The sequence below is a fragment of the Battus philenor genome, unplaced genomic scaffold, assembly GCF_028537555.1.
Source record: "Battus philenor isolate CCGP_79_NKW_IND1 unplaced genomic scaffold, ilBatPhil1.0.hap1 SCAF_26, whole genome shotgun sequence".
Classification (NCBI taxonomy): domain Eukaryota; kingdom Metazoa; phylum Arthropoda; class Insecta; order Lepidoptera; family Papilionidae; genus Battus; species Battus philenor.
In genome coordinates, this window is record NW_027181689.1 from 6724124 (window position 1) to 6746859 (window position 22736).

The 22736-nt window shown below is 33.8% G+C and overlaps 1 protein-coding gene across 3 annotated transcripts in view; it reads right to left on the reverse strand.

Moving 5' to 3' along the window:
* The window catches only part of siz (Brefeldin-resistant Arf-GEF family protein schizo), a 224351-nt gene that overhangs the window by 10276 nt on the left and 191339 nt on the right, over positions 1-22736 (reverse strand). For 2 of the 3 annotated variants that reach the window (XM_068768752.1, XM_068768753.1), the window contains 11 exons: positions 13514-13692; positions 11064-11208; positions 9938-10027; positions 8845-9065; positions 8297-8417; positions 7626-7755; positions 4674-4770; positions 3386-3536; positions 2665-2809; positions 1931-2137; positions 909-1126 (listed from right to left, as the gene is read on the reverse strand). In XM_068768752.1, the coding sequence (XP_068624853.1) occupies positions 909-1126; positions 1931-2137; positions 2665-2809; positions 3386-3536; positions 4674-4770; positions 7626-7755; positions 8297-8417; positions 8845-9065; positions 9938-10027; positions 11064-11208; positions 13514-13692 (1704 nt within the window). The remainder of the gene's footprint in view (positions 1-908; positions 1127-1930; positions 2138-2664; positions 2810-3385; positions 3537-4673; positions 4771-7625; positions 7756-8296; positions 8418-8844; positions 9066-9937; positions 10028-11063; positions 11209-13513; positions 13693-22736) is intronic. The other variant, XM_068768754.1, reaches the window with a different exon arrangement.

Below are 22736 nucleotides of genomic sequence, written 5' to 3' on the forward strand. Positions count from 1 at the left end.
GAAATACTTCAACATATTGGATAATTGTACCCAAATCACGAGATTTAAAAATGCTGAATTATATTTGGTCCGAAAAAATATTTAAAATGTTCGATTATAAAATATACAAATACATGCGCAATCGTTGCGGTCATTTGTCCAGTTTCATTTATTTTTATGATAGCCAAACTATACTCTTTTCGTAATATATTTACTCTTTCTTCGTTATTATATTTTTACTCCATACGTTTTTTTTAAACGAAACAAAGTAATAAAAAAACTTTTGTTTTGAATTGTTTGATTTGAATAACATGTTCTAGTCAAAACACTGTTGTAAGAAAATCATAGCCAGTGTATTGAGACTTGCATAGCAGATTCAAATTACACATCGTCATAATCACATAAGGAACACAAACTTTCTTATTCTATAACCACAAACACGTACCGATAGTTTAAACGTGTCATACACTATGAAAAATAGCTCAGGCGCTCTAAAATTACTTTTTATTACAATCCTAATAACCGATTTCGGGAGGTCTTTAATAAATTGTAAAAAAACAATCAAGACACAAATGAATAAATAATAATAGTAATAATTAGTTTACTTCAATTTAGTTTAAAATAGTTTAAGATAAATTTTATCACTAACTTAATAGTTAGGAAATAGAACAAGAAGACTAGAGTAACTTAGCTTAGTAAACATTGTAACATGCAGAAACGATACCAAAAAAAATTGGAAGTATTATATGTAATTGTAAAAACAAAAGCGCGGGCGCTGTCTGTGGAATGAAGGTTACAATAAATAAAGAAAAAATGAAATTAGCTATGATAATAAAACATTCGGATGATATATATAACGAACTAATTATTGCGTCACAATATAAGTTTGTATATTAAATGTTAATAAAACTATTTCCAGAGTCACTTACTCAAGCACGGCCATATTGAATGGGTTCTGAAGATTTCCTAGATACTCTCCAATCATCTGTTTGCTCAGCCCCTTCCTCGTGATCAGGAATCGCGCCACGCCACGAGGGGAGTTCTCCAGAAAACCGCGAGAGATGAGGTAAGCAATGCCGCGCTCTGGCTTTTTATTAAACAAATTCAAGCCAACGCGGTACTGACGTTTGCGGACTGTTTCGGAAACCTGAAAAACATATCATAAAATTGATATTTATATTTTGAAAATATTAGTACTTAGGCGTGCCGGTTATTTAATTTTATTTCAAGAATATGTAAGTTGGATTATGCAGTTTTGTGCGTGACAAAACATGGCTGTAGTAGTTTGGTAATTAATTCGTCACAACATGTGGTGACCAACATCATCGTTCACTGCTGGACATAAGCCCTCTTAAATATTTAATCCAGCGTTGAACGTGGACTTTAAAAAGGTCATCTTGTCCAGACTGTAGGCGGACGTCCTTCGCTACGCTTTTTATGTCTCCATTTGAGAATGTTAGGGCATCAGCGGCCATTTGCTTTGCGCGCTAAGGAACCTTGCATGCTGTTAATTCAACTTGTCAATCCGATTGGATACATCGCTTATTTTTGGTCGTCTACGGATCTATTCATTCCTGATTGACCCGAGAAATTTTTAGAATAGCCGTCTTCATGGCTCGTAGCGCCACTGTGAGCATTCGAAGGAAGCCCATAGTCACCACTTTTCTGTGATCACTGGTAATATTTGGGGATAAGGTTAGCAAAGTAGTTTCTTTTACCACGTTCGTGGATGCGTTCGTGATATTATGGTCACGTTGTTGATGCTGAACAAAATATAAACTTTATAGCGAGTGTATCCGCAATTAAAATGATTTATTTCTTTACTAGGAAGTTGCTGAATGCGAGCAGTGCAAGACCAGTCATTGTGGTGACCTTTGGGGGAGGCCTATATACCTTGCAGTGGGCATCAATCCGCTGATGTTGCGATGATGAAGATGATTTCTTTACTTACCGCCGTGACTTTCAGTGGTTGATGAGTGTGCGGGTGGTGCTCGTGTTGGGGTCGACAGCAGGCGCCAGGAGGGGGAGGTGCTTCGTAGTAGGGCGGGGCTTCTTGACGCTTCCATACCGCAAAACGTTCTGCGCCCTCGTACAGGGAACCGGAGGCAGTGCGCTGGTGTTGTTGGAAATGCTGCTCTTGGATGTGCACGTGAGGTTCCTGAGACCATGACGATAGAATTACAAGCTTTTAATTTTAATATAACTGAAGAGAATTAAAAACCATTTAATTTATTGGGTATTAATTGTATGGTTACAACGTGCGTCATAATAAGAATAGTTGATATTTTTAATAATGGAAGGTTATAGGCTAAAATAATCACCAAAAACCTTGTAATAATAATATTTTTATAGTAATTTTAAACTAATTTACTCAAAAATTTAAAGCATATGTTAAGGTAAGATTGATTAATAAATTGTCTTATTGTATTAAAGATTATGATAAGGATGAACATGCCTGGGATTAGTATCAATAGTGTTGATGTTCACGTGACAAATAGAAAATTTTAAAACATGCATTAAAGGATTATCTAATAGGTTTCTTGCTTGGTAGAATCAACGAATCCAAACTTGACAATAGACAGAGAATACATATACTAAAATTTACGTTGTATCAATGTTCTGACTTTTCGAAAGTTCTTCGCAAAGCCTATCTTAACAAATAAATATTTGTTTCGTTGAAGTTACCGGCGCTCTAGGTTGATAAGGTTGGTGGTAGTGGTGGCGATGCTCCTGAGACGAAGATGACGAAGACGACTGGACTGAGGACATTGACCCGCCACGCACGACTGCCCCACATTCTGCACGACGAAGGGATACTGGACTTTCAGCACTGGTGACAAAAACAACATTGTTAAATATTTAAGAGACTTAATAAGAAAAATGCTAATAAAAGCTGTACAAATATTTTCAGCAATCTTTTTTATATGATAAAATATATAAAAAATAGACCTGTAAGCTCGCCCCCGAAATAATTATTAAAGAAATTAAGTGATCAAAAGCGATTAAACGGAGATGTCTTTCAATAATTGCGTAACAAAGTCTGAGACCACTAATTAGAGCACTATGACAACCCAATGAACAACTACAAACAGGGTCTCCCATCCCTTGGCTATCTCTCAGCTTGACTTTGCGGGAGTAAAGACCCAACAAAAATGACTACAAGATGCCTTTACCAAATAGTCCATCGTAATCTGTGTACGATGTATATAAACCGTTACATGCTGTAATATTTATAAATAATTCTGATTAATTAAAAAAACAAGGAACGACCATAATAACTTCTAGCAGTAATCTTCGATAAAAATTTTACACAGTAAAACTTTTATATAACTACATTAACTTACAATAAAATTTTAAAACCTACCACTTAACTACAAAAATCTTTGAAATTGTGCTCGATACATACTTAAGAGTGATGCTACTGGTTCTCTTGGGCACTTCTGGCGGCAGGCGGCGAGCATTTGCCGCTTGTATCGCTGCCAGCTGTTGTTGCTGTCGGGCTGTGGGCGAAGACAGCGGCTTACCGCCAGACGACAATAGGTTGCCGTATATCGGTCCTGAAAAGTTGAGAAATACTATTTGTAAATAAAAAGAAATAACGCCCCAATCTGATGGTTTCTAAATGGCCACGTAATTCTTCATAGTACTTGTAAGTGGCAAGGCAACTTACTCTGACAATAAATACTTGTACATTAATAAAAAACACAAGTAATGTTACATTTCAGTTTGGAACTTTTCATTCTTATATAAATATTTATGTTATTTTCTACTTTTCCGTGCCACGATTGGATAATAAGTTGAAAAAAAAATAATTTTATAAAAGTGTAGTCAATTACAAAAAAATCTATAAAACACAAAACAAATTTGTATAATAGCATTACGCAAATTAGTAAGGAGTTAAGACAAATTTTTGAAATTTTCTTTGCGCGTGGTATTAGTCTTATGTTAGCATATCAGGGTATTAGTATGAAACCTCCTCTGTTTGCGCCAAAACAAAAACTGGTCATCCACATAACAATCGTACGAAAACGATACATGTATATTGCAACCGCCAGGAACAATAGACACATCCCGCGAACGAGCTAGTCGGGGCTGACGACACGACATCAAAAAGATCCCTCGCGTTCCTCGCTTTATTGCACGTTTTACTGCAGTTATCAAGCGGTGCGATGAAATAAAGTTCTGGCTAATATAGAGGCCTGTCTTTCAGGCGGCTTTATTGTTTCCTTACCTCACCTCCTCCGCAGTCGACGTCAAACCGTCTAGAAATTATCTGCCAGCGCTAATTAAGGGCGGGTCTCGAGGAATATAACATGTGACGTTTCGTCAATAACAACCGAAAGTCGGCACGTTACGAGGAGTCGAAGTGAAAAAATGTTCGTATAGTTACAGTCTAGAGTTCGCTTAATTACGCGATTGTAAGCGAATAGTTAGTATACTTCCATGTTAATTGTTATATTGGTGTTATAAATAAGTACATTTTTTGGGTACAAGTGTTATTTTAATTCGAGCCCAACGCCAACACGTAACAATACCAAGCATTACTGACATCACACGTTATTCTTGTTTAAACAATTAGAACTATGGCTGGAATATTAAGATTAATTTTCAATAATTGCTTGATGCGCGGTTATAGCAAAACTGTATTGTTCGCAAGAGTATAGAATAAACGTGTTATATATAATGGGACATACCGGAATTATTGAGCAAGTGATGATTGTGCAGAGAGTCATTGTGCGATGAAGACGTCGATATGTTGGTGACTGATCCGCTTACGGAACAGCTGCATACCTGCAAAGATGCAAGGAAAAGGATGACATCAATTAAAGACTAACACTTATTATTAGAAAATAAAAAGAAAAAACGTAAAAATAAAAAATAATGTTTTGAAAAAATTGTCAGTAAATTAGGCGATGACTTTATTTGCAGAAGGAGAAATTAGAAACATACGAAACTAACGCCAAAGTTTTAAGTAATAATAATTACAAAGATAAAGCAATGTCAACAAAACAAAATAAGGAATAGTCTGAGGCGTTGTAAAAATTTACATATCAAAATTATCTAATATAAAATAGAAGCACAAATAAGATCGGTTCATCTTAAAAACTTTCCATCGGATGTCAGTAATGTTACGATGTCTTAATTGTAGGGGTTACTAAGAGGTTAGACATACATCCATGAAAATTCATTGACTTTGAGTTTTCAATAATCATGTCTGATTATCTTCTTGAGCATATGAAAGGACGTGAAATGAGCAGCAATATGGGAGAGATTTTTTGATTTATTTTAAAAAAAAGTAGATGATACAAAGTCGAATGGTGAAATCAGCTCTAAAGACTGGCCCAGCTAAGCCTGTTAAAAAATTTTAGATAAAAATTTGGAACATTACACGATAAATATCCGAGTCAAACGCATACGAATCTTGATTTATCATTTAAAGTTACTCATAGCAGTGTCTGACTGAATTAAGTAAATGCAAATGTATCAAAGATGGTTGGGTTCCTAACAACAGGAAACATTGCGAAGTAATTTTGAAAATTAGGTGAATCAATTGTCACAAACGGTTTTTAGGCTAAATTAGACCGAAGTAATGGTTTCTTTTACTTTACTTCGAAGATTGCTTCGGGGATGATATTGAGGTATCATACGACGAGTCAAAAATTAACTACGGAAAGTTATATACAAATATAACAGTTACATAAAGAGGTGGAAAGTTTCTGGATACGAACAGCGCAACACCGGTTATAATAGCGATTTTTGGGGTACGCATATGCCTTGCATTTGTCATCCATCGACTGATTTGATGATAACGATTTGAAAACAATGAAATTAAACTGCATCTGCAGTTCCAACCGAGTCACCGTTCGTAAATTACGACCATGCTGACAATGTCCCGAGGGAAAAGTTTAACTTAACTAAGAAAACATTTCTCATTGTAATGAAATGTAAAAATACTAAAAACAGTGTAACAGGATCAATGACTGATTATTAACGCTTAAAAAAACTAATTATAAAATATATACAAGATAATATCTAACATGTGTTATTAAACATCCGCGAAAGATAACTTGCGTTATACATTCCAGGAGCTAGTTTTTAATCAATTCTTATCTTATACATATAAATACTTACTGAAATAACTTAAAACGTTCTAGAATTTCAACTTTAACTTATAAAGTGATGATATTTCAGTTTTAGAAAAAGGACACGTAGTTTGGGAACTTAAAATAAATATTCTTTATGCGTATTGTCTACAAAAATAGAGAATAACATAGATATTTACAAAATGAGCTAAAACAGCAAAAATGTCAAAGATTTATATTAAAAGATGAAACAATCCTGAACATAAGACGCCACTCATAACACAGAAAAGCAACGGTAGTTTTTATAAAAAAAATTACAAACGTTGTACTTTCCCCTTGCACTCACTCCAATCACATTAACGAGTACAAGGAAGTTCTCGTTCCTCACTAACTTCCTCAACAATCGCCTAGTTTTATATCGATTCATTATTTAAAAAAAAAACTGTGTATGACCGCGTCGCGAAAAGTCCCACGAGATACTGATAAGCATTATAAATATTACGTAGGTGCGAAAGATTCTACGGCCGCGATAAATTTGCACGCAAATGTTTGATCGCAGAATAAATTCCGGTATTAATGCATATCGCACAAAAAATAATGCGAAGGACGTTGCTTATGACTAACTGTTCGTCACACGCATCGATCTGCGAATTAATAAAACATGTTCTATTACCATTCTATACAAAATATACGCCTAACAAATTTAATAGGATAAATATTCAAAGGTGTTTAACATAAGGACTTTAAACTTTGAATTTGGCTCTAAAATTTCGCTTACAATTAGTAAAGAGAACAAGTTAATGTTCATCACTATGTAACAAATTCCTCAAAATACACCCCATTTATGAAGAAAATAGAGATAAGCGAATAGTAATATTTGACAAGGGAGCAACTATGCAACGATGCACTGACTTAGATACGGTTATTATCACCATTTTGAAATAGAAATATTGAAGATAAAATACAGTAATCTAAAAATTGACACATAACACAAATCAATACGTTATTGTGAGAAATTATCGCTCGTTAGCATTTATAGCTTCATTAATTTTGTTTTTTATAATTAATACAAACTCTTTACAAAGCTGCTTTACTAAAGATGTATCATAAATTAAACAAAGTATTCCTGTGCATCTACTTCGATCATTTTACGGAACAAGTTTATTAAAAGTACTTAGAAATAAGCATAAAATCATCAAAATCCTAACTCTATCTCTCAAATCAGAGTAATTTTACTAAGCGGTAGAGCGCTGAAGGTGCCTAGACCTATAATTAGTAAGTTAGAGGTTTTCAAGAAGCTTCTGCTCGGGCATTTATTATTATTACAGTTATTTCACCGAATTGTGAGGCCGCCCAGGTCTCTTAAGGTGGACACCTCAAAGAGTCACTGAACGATTGGACTTCAACGAGGACTGGAAGCGAATCTTTTAGTATTCCGAATGTACTTAAGAGGGCCGAAACAGAGTTCGTCCTCTACTATGAAATATTATGTCGTCTTGATTGTGTTCACAGTATTATGTGATAAATAATTGTAAAAGATGAGTTTCTAAACATTCAACTCACCCCGCTATCGGTGTCAGCACGATGATGCGGAGGCATCTCAGACGCGATCATGTGTATCTGATGTGCCGACTGCTGAACCCTCGCCACCATGGCTTCTACTTCATTCTGAGTGTCGCAAGTCAATTGGTTGCTGTGAAATTAGTATAGGAATCATATCAGGCGCTTCCCTTTTTTACGGTATCAGGACAGTCATATAAGGATTAAATTCCACAGTAATAACATGTAATATATTAAACTCGTAAAATTTATCATGCAATATCTAAAGAAATTGAATATTTAAAAAATTAAAAGTCAGTTTCATTCCGAGCGGCATTAATGCGCAGACATCTTCTGGTAAAAGAAATTCTATAAGCATTCAAAATCACACTTAAGTACATCACTTTTTTTCTTCGAGTTTTGTGTGTAGACCAAGAATAATTAATAAGCAAAAAATTAACACGTACACCTGTTGGATAGTTGTAATAAACTCAAAGATATATAAAAAAATCAAAGTATTAGGGTTTAAACATACACAGATGTTTAAACCAAATGGTTTATTACAAAAGAAAAATTAAGGAGACATCATCATCACCATCATCTTCCATAGCCGCAAGTCGTCCACAACATTATCCTATATATATTCAATGGGACCGAAAGAAAGCGGAGACAGAATAATTCTAGAAAAAACTTACTTTATGTCCACGTCGTGCCTTTCGCGTAACGACATGGAGCGCATGGGCCTAGTGAGCCCCAACATTTTCTCTGCACCCGCTGGACTCTTCTGAAGCAGCGTGTTAGCATATATGTCGTTGCCTGAAAAAATAATCACATAAAGTATTTTAGTATATAAAAAGTATCATATTACTAGTAGTGTTCAATAAATTTCGTTGTTACAGCAGCCCTTTTCACTTACGATCAGGTGAACGTCATGCAATTCTTGTAACTTTCTACTATTAAAATTACGTTGGAGTGTAATATTGAAATATAACGCGCAAGCTCGGAGGCGTTCACTTCTCGCCGCCATCGCAACTTAAAGATTCGAATGTAGTGTCAAGGATGTAAAACATTTCGAACACGCCTCAGCCACGAACATTTACACAAAATATTGTTTCGAAAGCAAAGTTATAGTAGTTTTTTTTGATATTTAAACGTTGTGGTCTCAAGGTAATTATAAAAAAAAGTTAATTACGAACTAGAAAACCAACCATAGGTATTTAACGTAAATTAAACAAAAACATACCGTTACCGAGCTGTCCGTGGTCGGAGCCGTCCTGCAGTCTCCTTGCATTAGAGTCCGCTGCCTTGGCCATGGCTGTGATGGCACTGAATTTCTTCAGCAGTTGTCTCCTTCTAAACGCACGCTGTATCGTCACGGCAGCGCGTCTAGCTCTCAGACCTCCGTATCTCCTTTCAAGGATCTCTACTTGCTTGTCCAGAAGATCTTGAGACATCTCATACCGGCTGGAATGATTACATATTCTAATAACTAACTAATAAATCACGCTTTACTAATAAAGGTCACGTGTGATGAAATGATATTTGTTTAAGAAGTTGCGAAGGTCTAAATGTGCGTGGTTTGAAGGTGGAATAACATTTGAATTAGGATATGGAAAATTGTAATTTTATGAAGGAAATCAGTGATTTTTGCCTAAAGTTTTAGCAATATAATGAAATGGTCTAGACTTGCCAAAAGAGCGAAAGTTGAAAATCTAACCTCAGCTAACAGTATACAGTAACCAATAAGAAAGTACATATTTGACCGCAGAAATATTAAGATGTTAAAAATAAAAAGAAAATATAGTATGTTCATTGTTCTATTTTATATCATGCATAACATTTTATCTGTGCTAAAAAGTACGATGACTATAGCCCAATATTTTAATTTTAGGAGCTTTAAAGTACTTGCCATGTTAGGTTTAAAACAAGTGTCGTCTCTAAGGTAAAAATGGAAAAAGATAAGTTATTGGATGTGCTTCTACTAAAACATTTTTTAATGGTTACTTTTAACATGTTTTAATGGTACAATAGTTTTAAGGTATTACAATTATTTACAATTAACAGAGACGCCTGTACTCATTTTAGTGAAAAAGAAAACTCTCTGTTAATATTATTAACATTATAACAGTTTAATTAAGAAGAGAAAAAAAATTACAGCTCAAAGTTATTAGTTTGTAACAACATGCCCGACTTTGTTATAAAGTAAACGCTCTTTTAGAAGTTAGTTATACGTTGCAAAGCTCTCTCGTTAATTTTTAAAGTTATCGAATTTGCGAAGGAAGTAAGTAATCTACGGTAGGTTCACAGTACAAGCATTCCTGAGGTGGGGGACATACCCTCTAGTCAATTTACCCCTTTTAGGGGGCAAACTCGGGTCTTTTGGGGTAATCCCCGTAGTTCCAATGATCCCAACGTCTGTGCCACGCCTATGAAAGGAACCATATTAGATACACAAAGTAATCCAATGCTAAAAGTGTGTACAGTATTCATTCTCTAAAAGGAAATACGAAAGAAAGTATTGAAATTATACCCTTCACCACACTACATTACACAAATCCATAACAGAAATCAATTAAAATCACAAATCATCTGACATCTGAAAGTGGAATGAAATTGGCATAATCCTATCGTCGTAATTTGTATTGTAAAAATAGTAATTCATTTTTACTAAGATATATACGTAAAATTAATTCGATAGCGAAAATCCCAACACTTAAAATTTTACTCTCACTGCAGAATGTGTAAAAAATTTACTGAAACAACCCAGGTTCTGTTATTTAGGTCAGGTCAAAAAGAAAATAAACCTTGTGTGGGTAGTTGGTTATGAGACCACTTTTAAATGGGCTAGGTGTGCCAAAAATGATTCAACTGAAGTTTCCACTATGCAGAAGATATGCGGCAAAACGAAGACGCTTGCTTTTCCAAATTGAAGTATATTCTGAAGGCACAAGTTAAGTATTATATAAATTCTGTTTTATTTGAGTTATATTCAAACAACGTGTTTATTCAACCATAATTATTATTAAACTTTTAACGAAGCTTTAAAATACTTAAAAGGTGTGTGTAATTTAAATAAAAGTTTAACAATAATTGGTGTATGGATTATATTATTAACCATATAAATGTCAGCAAGCCATGTTCCACTGATTTCAATAAAAAAAAACTCTTGAATGTCTTAATAAGATTTATTTAATAATATACTTTTAATTTTAGATTTAAGACTAAGAAAGGTCTAAGATATCTAGTGAAACTTTGTTATATATATGTACACCTCTTACACCTACATATATAAATCACTATGGTTATTTTCCGAGCCTTCTACGGACAGTTATATCTGGCATAAAGAAATAAGATTGTAGAGAACTAGGCAACAGTTGGTGTAGTTTACTATGTATAGTAGTGACGATTGTGATCGTGTGATAGTTTAATAATTGTGTGATTGTAGATAAGGTGATGGTATACCTGTTGGTGTGGACTGCGAGCCCGAAGCCCTCCGGAGGCGCGGCGATGTAGAGCGGCGGCGCCGGCTCCGCTGCAGCCGCGCAAAGCCCGGCGCCCGTCGACGCGTTCGAGGCCGACGAGCATGACGAGTTTGAGTGGTTTAGACCTACAATTGTTACTAATCATTTAAATTACGTGGTTAAGTGAGCATACTTCTGCAAGTGAATATTAATATAATTAATTTTATTAATTATTATTACTAATCTTGACCATGAGCCGATAGAAGCGGCGTGGGTAAGCCCTCCATTGAGTGAAGCAAAGACAAGTAAGTTTGCGGCAATTATCTAGACAAACATCAGAATCGGTTACCATATCGCTGAGGTTAACTGTTAACGATTGAAAAATCTACTAATATTCTAGAATATTTACCCAAAGACTTAGTGTTTTATTGACGTTCAGTGAAAATTTTAGGTGCAGTTCGTTTACAAGTGCATTAAGTATTAACATGTTAAAATTAGAAGAATATATTAAAGTTTAGACCTACGCATTGCAGTGGGCGCTTTGCGGCTAGAATTTTTTGTTTAATCTTTAAACTTTGACTTCCAATGAGGTGGATAGACCGGCCTGGTCAAGATCGTCGAAAGACACTGGATGCAAGTTCTTTTCGACCGGTCTTGTCATGAATATGAAACTTCATAATTTCATATTCATGACAAGACAAATTCAAATTAAAAATAAGGAAAAAGAGCAGACATATTGCTATTAAAAGTAAAAAAAAAATATTTTTGAATTCACGAGTCAATTTTTATTTACTAGCCATGAGACAAGAATCAGAAACAACACGTCGCAAGACCTTAAAATTCCAGGTGAACAGATAACAAAATTTGAATAAAAATAAGAAAAAAAAAACCTGTATATTTATAGCTTAAATAGATTATTGTTTCAGAGAAGAAAAAACATTACGTTAGTATATGATAAGTTTTAGGATCGCATTGAGATGATAAACATATCTAAAAATATACAAAAAAAAAATATTTTTTACGGTAAGAGTGTTCAAGTTGATTATTATTCGTAATTAAAAAAGGAATTCAGTAAAAGATCATAAACCACTTAAAACGTTATCATTGTTATCACACTGAAACCAGGTAAAGGCCATTGCACCTTAATTGTATCGCAGGAAACACTATAAGGCTGGCGAGAAGTCAAAATTCATGCAAAACTATACAAAAACATAATATTGATACTAATAGCTCGGTATCGGTTTCAACTTCCTAACAGTACTAAATATGATCTGAAAATAAAGATGGCAGTGCTATCGCTAAAGAGTTTACTCATGTGATCAATGTCCAAATTATTCATAGTCATAAAAACATTATAATCATTATATATTAAACTTAAATAACAATGTTGAAATAAGATACGAAATGGTTTTAAGGTTTTACCGGGCGTTGTTGACTGGTTGTAGTGGCCTCGCAGTGGGCGTATGTCGTCTGACATGATGATGACAAGACTACTTGACTATTAAACGATATTTCTTTTACTGCCACATACAATTGTCTATGAAACGAAGGGTTCTTACAAAGCCAGCATGTATTAAAGCGCCAAAACCTGACTACTAATCCAGTTATCCACACGACTTATGCACCTGGTCGTGGGTTTTAGCCTTTAATTTTTGTTAGGAGCTATTGTTTGCCATCTTTGTTCTTTACAGCCTTCTACTCCAGTGAAACAGCGTAATTAATGTATTTCACCACGCAAGCTCATCGCGGATTTAAGAACAACACAATTCATTTGTAAGGATTCTTCGCAATGATTCCAAAAAAGTATACACATCCAAATGTAGTACATTTTTAAGTACATTCTTTGAGCGACGGTGATGTTATATGATTCAAACAATTAATACGTCTTTACGGAATGGAACTCCCGATACGCGACCGTAACTCTCTATATCTACACTTCTTTTAATCTATATCTTATTATCTTTTAATCTATATGACTTTAGCGTCCGTGCTTTCATTTGTTTCAAAATACTTTTATTTTTCTTTTGCTTCATTTTTTTTATGTTTTGGCTTCTTGAAAACAGTATCGCCGGTTTTACATGTACTTTTAATGCTTAAGTTACCAAACTCTCTTCTTAAACTATTTAATAACGCTAATATTACTACACTAAGGTACTATTGCTGTTTACCTTAATTATGTTACTATTTTTATTTTTGTACTAAGCAGCTTTTTCATGTTTTTTTTTATTAATGGGGCATTTATTTAAAAGTAAATTTTGTTACAAACCTTTCTTAAAAAGTAGTGTTATGATTAGGTATCTTTTCCTTATATAGAATATCAATCAACAGTTCGGTTTTTTAACTACCTTCACACTGCAACTGTACACTAACTTTAGAAAATGAAAAAAAAATTATTCCACGTAGTTCTAGTTGAAAGACTATTTCAATAGCGGATAATAAAAAAGTGTTTACCCGGCAGCGGTCGGTGCACGGCGGTGACGTAGCGATTGCCCTCCATGTAGCCCCGGTCGGGCTCCGCGTTGTGGCCATGGTGGCCACTATGGATGGAGTGCTGGTGCGAATAGAAGCCGTCGGGAGGGTGGAGGGTCACCCCGCCGCCAGATTCCTCCTCGTCCACTTTTTGAGAGAAGCTGTAACAATGAAAATTATCTGTTTAGTAAACGGAGATATTAGTTATGAGATCTTGTTTAGTGCTAAATTTATTACCCTTGTAATAAATCTCCCTTTCATCATCATAACTTCAGTCACAGGACATCCACTATTAGAAATAGGGATAACCTAAAAATTTAAATAAAATCTGTTGAGAGCGGCCTGTATCGAACTACTTCCGTTGACTATAACCAGGTTGTTTATATGTCTTGTGAATGGACGTCACCTCTTTATCAATATAATTCGATGTCAATTCGCTTTTCAACCTAAAACGCTAGACCATTAGCACAAAAAAATTTTCAGCTACGGAGCTATTAGAACCCAATGAACATGTTCCTAAAAATATAACTAACTCTGGGGACTGTATCAATATTAATTAATCTTGATATGTCTGTGGTAGTTTGTTAATATTTTTATGGCCGTATATAAAACAAAAAGATGTGTATATTTAAATTTTATGCTTTTGTTACAAAAACAATATTAAACTCTTTACTTGATTAAATTATTACACTAAATAAGAAGTGGCTCTCGATAAATACGTAAGCAATATTGACAGCGGATGGTGCCGGCATGTTGGCGACAACAAAAACTAGCGAATGCGGATGAAAACGTACAAATGACGACATTTAAACGTGTCCAGTTGGAGTAGTTCGCTTCGCTGGACACTTTTGTAGGGTGACAAACTTTCAAAGGGCCTAAATGATAGAAATCAACGAAAACAAAATGTCCCTTGCAGTAAGAGAAATTTCATTTCGAATAATCCGTGGTAAACAATTGTTATTTTACTAAATCGATTATATGTTTGTTACCTTTTTTTTTTCAAAAACATAATTGTGTCCTCAATAATCTCTTTTTGTGGCTAAACAATTAATAAGTATTACAAAGTATAATTAAAATACCATTGCTTTACCATCAAAAGTATTTATAGTTTACAATTGTAAGTCAATTACTGTTAATAACAATTATTCGATATCCGTAAGGAAAAAGAATTATTTAGTGACAGAATTAATGTCCTCGTTCTGGTGACTCTAGCTTGGTCACCGTAGCAGAGTTGCGGGGAAAGCGAACGGCATCAGGGAAGTGTTTTTAAGGCGAGAAACCTTTTAACTAGCAAGTTTCGAAAAGGTTTTATTTTTATATATATTTCCTGCATCGCTTATAATTAAAATAGAACAGTTAATATTTAAATACGCGTGCATAATAATGGTAACATTGTAACTGCAATAATGAATTGTTAAACGGCATTGTAAATTAAACAAAAACAGATCTGATAAATGGCATGGCATCCTGTGTGTGATTGTAGTGTCAGTGACATTGCAAACCTTTTGACGATATCGTGTAGGCGTTTCGTGGCATTAGAGTAGTCTGGGGCGAATAAACAACTTCACTTTACCACACAACGTTATAACATTATTTTAACAGTCAAAGACCCCTTCGAGTTAATAAATTCAAGCTTCTCACAACAATCTGATTTTACTCAGATTCACATAATACTAAAATGCGCGAATGTTCATCATTTGTTTTTGCTTCCTTATGATAAAGATACTTTAGTACTCTTTACACTGGAATTTACTACCTAAGACCTTCTATATTATCTATTACATATTACCTTCCATATTTGAGCAGATTTCACATAATTGAAATATAGTGAAATATGCGCGTACGATACAAACGTAGACGGCCTTATCTACAATAAGAACAGTGAAAACGTCAATATGATAGGATCAGTGTAAAGAGTACTCTACATCTAATAACCGGATAAAAGTTTAACAACTTAATCCGATATAGCATATACTTATATTTCCAGGATATTTATATACTTGTAATTATAAAAATCCCAGGAACATTTTTCAGGTTGGTCGCCAGCTCTAGAATATCTGATATTTCAGTTACAGATTGTTAATAGGACTGGTTGTAAGAGGCCAACTGCTCCATCATAATTACTTTCGTCTTTAACGTATTTACGTAATACGGCCAAATTAATTATCTCATCAGGCTGAAACAGAACCAGTTCCGTACATTATCGCCTTTATTACGTATTTCAATGGAAATCGCGCCGTATATTTATATGCAAATTAACGTCTTTTGCGTTTCAATTAGCGATACGGGCTCGCAAACGTTGGGCTTTAATACATTATTAAACTGACTGAGTACTTTGATACCAAAAAAAAGTAACGGTAAGAGAGCTGTAATTACTTGATGATAAGTGATACTGAAAAACTGTTTGGTGTTACACAAGATCTGCTGATACAAAAATTAACTATCGTCTGAAATTTATAACATAAGGATGTGGGACGGTACGTCGCACTATCTACGTCATTCTTTAAGCCAGAACAGAGTAATGCTTATACACCGTATTGTATTGTATTGTTTCTGAAGATGTTAATACTGTTAATCCTAAGGCTTTTACAGCTTCATCGGTACTGAGTTCCCGGAGCGGAAGGATCCGTGAACTACTTACACACTACTGCTTGGCATTCGATATAGGCGCCACTTTGATACGCGCATAGACGGCTTATTGCAAAACAGACCTTTTGTTAACTAATTTACGATAAGAAATAATTTTATAATATTTTCTTAGCAGCTTAAACACATCAAACTTTGGGGGAATACCCGACATAATGCATAATCTGCTAAAGAGAATTATTTGGAGAGAAGTAAATCGGAATTTAATAAATCATATAAAGATTTGACTGAAACTGTGATTAATGGTGTAACCTACAACTAAAGTGGAGACTTCGGGTTCGTAGAGTTGACTTCTAAAGTAATGGTACATAAAGGCACGGGAAACTAAGGCCTTTTCTTTTTATGAAAGTTCTAGACGATTGATTAAATATTATATAGAATAAAAATACTCGTCAAGTATTTATTTTTATTATTATTTATTCACCATAGAAGTAAGATTCGATAAAATTCACAAAATATTCGTTGAAACTAGCAACAACTTTTTTTTTAACAGGAAATACTAAAAATATAACTGCAGAATACTCAACCGCAGTTTAATCAAAGTATGGTAAGTTAAGTCTCATTCATCAATTGCGAGTGTGTTATCGAAACATCATCTATCTCGAGTAAACACTTGCAGCGTGTAGAAACAGTTGGCTGATGCAATGGCATCGCAAATACGAGCGCTACGGAACCAGGGAGTCAATGTTTGTGTGATAGCGATATACTAGCGTTATAGTGATTACACCTTTAAGATTATTTGTATATCAGATCAAACACCTTAATCTAAAATCCATTTTTAAGCAAACATGTTACGTGTCTCATGGAGTGGTGATCAATGAAAGAATAGATTATATAGCACATAAAACATAAGATGAGTCTTTATTTGTTTTATGGTAATTTTTTGGTGTCCTTTGCTATTTAATATTCCTTTTATATAGACACTTGCTCAAAGGACTTATATATACTTATAAAGGACGGATTACATTAACTAATTTTTCCAGAATAGTAAACACAAGACGTATGACTCAAGACGTGTCCACTCTTGGGAGCTCCGACGCCTAGTAATTCTAAGGATCATTCATCATAGTGACATAACAGTTTAACGACCTTGTATTTCTGTGATATTATAGCAATGGGAGCCGAGGACGTCAAGGAAGACTTTGGTCTAAGTTGTTAGGCTTAAACTAAATGCAGTAAAGTTATTAAAATGTACAAGCAGACAAAAGTAGCTATTAGCACATTGTGCTTTATGAAGCGCGCATACCTTGACAGTGACCGCGAGCAGTCGAGCGTTCATCGCAAACGAACCAACGAACATAACGTGTTACAATGAGTTACGTCGCCCGAATTCAACTGGAAACTAATGCTAATTAGGATGCCGTGCGTTGCTGCTATTTTTTATACAAAAACAGACTACGCAAGCATGTGTATGAAAAATTAATAAAAAATTAACTTCAATACACCAGTGAACGACAATACCATATACGTAAACTAAATGCACTTGTATCCTTATTTAGTGAAAAGAGCTTCATATTGTCTCAAGCGATATTTTAATTGAAAACAGAATTTGTTCACTGAAAGATGTTTGAATTAAATATTATAGTGCTATTGAAACCATTGTACCGCGCGTTAACAAAGCACGGTGTGATGGGGCCGAGAAAAAGCCTGTCTCGCCCGGTGTATAAAGCGCGGTACAACAGTTTCGGTAACATTATTTAAGTTTTTGCGAAAAATTGTTTTATAATTGAGTCGGGGTTTCAATATATAAATTAGAAACTTACCAGAAACTGAAAACTATATATTTCCGTTGTTATGCACAAGATAGAATATATAAGCAGCAATAAAATAACGCTAACTTAAGCGCAGAGGAGAATCGTCAGTTTCAAGAAAAACTATTTTATCAATCTCAAGAACTCAAGAAGTTAAGGGATATAGACGGCGAAGAAGACCGGCACAAACAAAGACATAACTTCGAACTTTTCCACATTCCCGCGCCAAACATCGTCAGTTTCTCGAGAGAATTAGATCAAAGGAGACAAATGGAGCTGGGGGAGCCAAGTAATCAACTGAATCTCCACGGAATTGTTTTGATGAACATAGTTTCTGTTTGGTTATAAATTGTCGCAATTTAATAATAACATCTAATTTAGTAATTATTGACAAATGATTGCAATTATTGACAATTGTTTCATTCATTGGCCATTGACTAGTTAAAATGTAATAATATTATACAATACTTAGATATTTTTTCTTGTGTTAAACATTAAAAATTATAAGATATTTAGAAAGAGAGCTACACTAACCATTAGCCTAAGTAGCGTAGACCAATCTATGTTATTCTAAGCTAGAGCGGTAACGCGATGCTTTTGTGGATAATGTGTTCCCGTCATCATTAACATTATTTCAGCCGTAAAACGTTCATTGCTAGCCATAGGCCACCCACAAAAATTTCCAAGGTGCTAGTAAGAATCGGCCTGCATCCAACATGTTCTAACGACTTTTCTAATGTCGTCTTTTCATCTTGTTTTTGTTGTTCACCTTTGAAATTTTTTTTTTATTTACTACAAAATAGTTGCAATAAATTTTCCTTTCAATTTATACGACTGTATCTTGTATTACCTGCAAAGTCAATTCTAAATAATTTAAATCATTGAATTATAAAAAGTTTAATATGACAGGCATAAGATCTGGTTAAATGAGTAGAACAATTAGATTTTTTTTTCACTAGAATTTTTATTTTCGTTAAAAGAATTAGATTCTAGATCTCTAAGTGACTATTACAATTTTTTTTATATAAAATATTAAACACCTTGTTAATCTTTTTTCTACAGGGCTAGAAGATATACTAAAGTATAATATATATATTATATCTTCTAGCAAGATTTAGTCTCTTCATCATTATTCTCAAGTATAGTGACACGGCGTCTGTCAGAAAGATGGTAGATAGATAAAATCTTGTTAAGACAAAATTAATTACGCCGCATTGTAATAGCGTCCGATGCAGTCAAAGGAACTGTCCAGCGTCCCTATCACAGGTCGCCTTTACTCTCAGGTCATTATACGTCTTTGTTTCAGCTAAGCAAAGGTTAATTAAGTTTTTGAAAACTGAAGCGCTCTACTCGCAATTTTACCTAAATCCCGGAGAGTTAAAAATCAGAATTATACAAAATTAAGGACTATAGTTCAATTATTAAGTATAATTACAACGTTAATAAAGATATACGAGTAGATAAATATAATATGTTAAGTTAATATAAAATAGATACGCAAAGTATCTATTTTATTTATAAGTATTTTATAGTATTTTATTATATAGTAATTTTTCAAATGCCAACAAAGTCTCAACCTTTGGAAATGAAATTTTGTAAAATCGATTCTTAGCTGACCTCCACTCAGCGATTTCAGAGATATCATCTCATATATATATATATATATATATATATATATATATATATATATATATATATATATATAGGTTTTAACTATTTTCACTTTTCTCGAACGCTTTTACACTATAGTGTGTTGACTGAGAGAGCAATATGACATAAGAGGACCTCAACTTGGTTCTAATTTCTCTTATATATTTAAATTAACAAATTACTAAAATCCGCCATTTGTTTGAAAAATATGATGTGATAAAAATAAAATTAAGCAAAATCATAACAGCATGTACAAAAATGATTGTACTCACAATAGATCTTTTAAATGGTAAATAAAACCATCCTAATTTCTTGGTAAAATTGCATTGGTGGTGCTGCTTGGTACTTCTCTAGTTATTCGGTATTTAAAGCGGGATATTTAAAATTACCTCGAACACAACTTAGCTACCATTTAATTTATTCGTGTAGTTTCCATTAATTTGCCTAAAATGGCAAATGCATGGCTATTGGTTGCCTCGGTGCAGCAATAGAGACAAGTTGCTAAAAGGGTACTATTGAAATGTCTGCCATGATTGTATCAATCCATTCATTATGCTGTCGTCCATGCGTATGCATCCATTGTAATTGATACATAAATGAATAAATACATTTTAAACTAGCTTTCCCCGTATCACGGCCGCATAAGATCTCCTGTATGATCAAACTTGCAATTTTTTGTGTTCTCGGCGCATTTATAAATGAAAAAAAATTTATATTATTAATATTCTATTCCGGGCTATAACATGGTTTTGACGACTTTTCTTGGATGCCTGTTAGACGAAAGCCTATTCACATGTCTGTTTTCCACCCATGTAGTCGTCAAGATATTTCTGGAACTATAATGCTACGAGACTTGAAATTTGGCAGGAATAATTCTTTTACCGAGTTTATATAAATCCAGAAACAAAATAAAATTATATGAAATCAGTTACAACGGTATAACAAACAAATAAGAATTTCACACATTGACAGTGTATATAATTCAAGCATTGTTGGGTTATGTAAAGATTTTTTAGAGAAAACACATTTATGTCTGCATTACATAATAGGGTATCCATTCGTGTTACTTATCAGTGTATTTGATTAACAAAATTAGTTACCGAACATCTTATTTCTTAATAAAATAATTACATACATTCGCCATAATTAATCCACAGTGTTATTAAAAGTCACTTTCATAAGTACTTATTTGTCCTTATAGCAACTCACCAAGGATAAGCATTTTAGTATATAATGCGTTGGCACGTAAAAGTAAAAGTAAGTACCAAAAATTCTTGGCTTAAAGAGAAGAAGGTTCCACTTACATCAGATCATTTTACATAAAATAACTATTTCATTTGAGATACGAACATGTTCCAGTAATTAAAAATCAACGCACACATAAGTTATAACAATTATTTTTATTGTAAAGGAATACCTTCAAATATTATTTTCGTAATATTTTTATAAAAATTGTCGTAATAAATCGTAAATACTTATCAAAAAGTTTCTTAAATAGCTATCACAAGCCGGTAGATGCGGCAAGAAGTCGAAGGATACGGCCAGCGCAAGATCGGTCATCGTGCCGATCTTTGGTAGAGACTTAAGCCTTGCAGTGAACGTCTAACAGCTTACACGGTGGCGATGATGATGATGATGAAATACTATAATATCGATTAATCTAAAAAGTTATTTTTGTATTTAAAAGATGGATAAAGGTTTGCCATAATTGTCTCGAGTAATTAATATAAACAGACGAGAAATGAAGCGAAAGAAGTATCATTTTATCTAAACTAACCTTAAATTAAAAAAAATTGTTGTATTTCTTTGTTTTACATAAGCAAGTCCAAACACCACTAATAACATGAACGTCTGCTTTTTAATAGGTGTATGTACGGATATATTCAAATGAATATGAAGACAGATCGTGTGTTCCTATTTAGCATCTCGAATATCAACGGAGAGTCACGACACCGCCACTTAGAAAGTCGCAGACGGACCTACGTACTGCAATTTAAATAGGCGTGTACGATGCTTTCGATAAATAATATTAAACGTTATCTAGCGGTAAAGCTATTAGGTTCAAATGTTTATTATACTTTATTCTGGAAAGTTTAATATTACAGAGAAAAGAAAAATTATAACTGTTACATTGAATACGACGTTCTTAAAGGTTAGAATAACCAGGCCTTTCTCAAATTTTTTAAAATAGTTACATTTTCATAAACAGGCAAAATAATCTCCGTATTTGGTAATATCGTGTGCAAGTTTTTATCCCTGAAACCACCGGACTTTTGGTGCTTACTACATGCTTCAGCACAGAAAAGATACAATTTAAATTTAGAAGCTAAAAACAAAAAGCTCGAAACCTTCCTACTACTACGAATTTGTTTGTCTATAGGCCGTCTTCGTCACAAATGGTATTAGTTATTATAATCTATTTGAGTGTTTTTTTATCTTCGATTTTTCATAAATTTGAATTTGCAAAATTTTAGAATAAATTCTCTTATTTACAATTTCAATTAAATTTATTGTATATACCTCTTACCCTCTTATATATTACTAATAAGACCGGCAGCAACCGTGGACATCCTATGGCTGAAATTATGTTGTCGATGACGATATTGTACAAATACGATATACCATTTCAGAGTTCAACTTTGTTTATAAAAGATATTATAACATAAGAGCCGTATAAAACAGTACAATGCAACCGGTAAACAATACATAGAGCACGTAAAAATACTTTCGCAAAAGTCGGTCATCCAGGTACTTGCTCTAGTAATTGTACCCTGCAGTGATCCCACCGCGGGGTACGTTTTAATGAGGCTCATGCTCCTCTTATAATGAGGAGGTATGAGGGCACTCCCATATTGTTTTATGCAACAGTTCATTAACTTATTTTTTGTTTATACTACACTTGTGCACTGAAGATGACTGTGGTTAAAAAAATGTTACGTCTGTGTGCCTAACCGGGACAGTTAATTACAGGTATAAACAAAATAACAGGCATTATTATTAAGGCACAATAATTTTATACTTTTCATATGTATGCGCATATTTTAATCAAATATTATAAAGGGAATGTTACGGTGTAGGTCAGTAAAGCGAAGTTGTCGGTTATTAAGTTATCTTAAGTGAGAACTGCAGAACCTCTTGCAATACCTAAAACAAAAGAA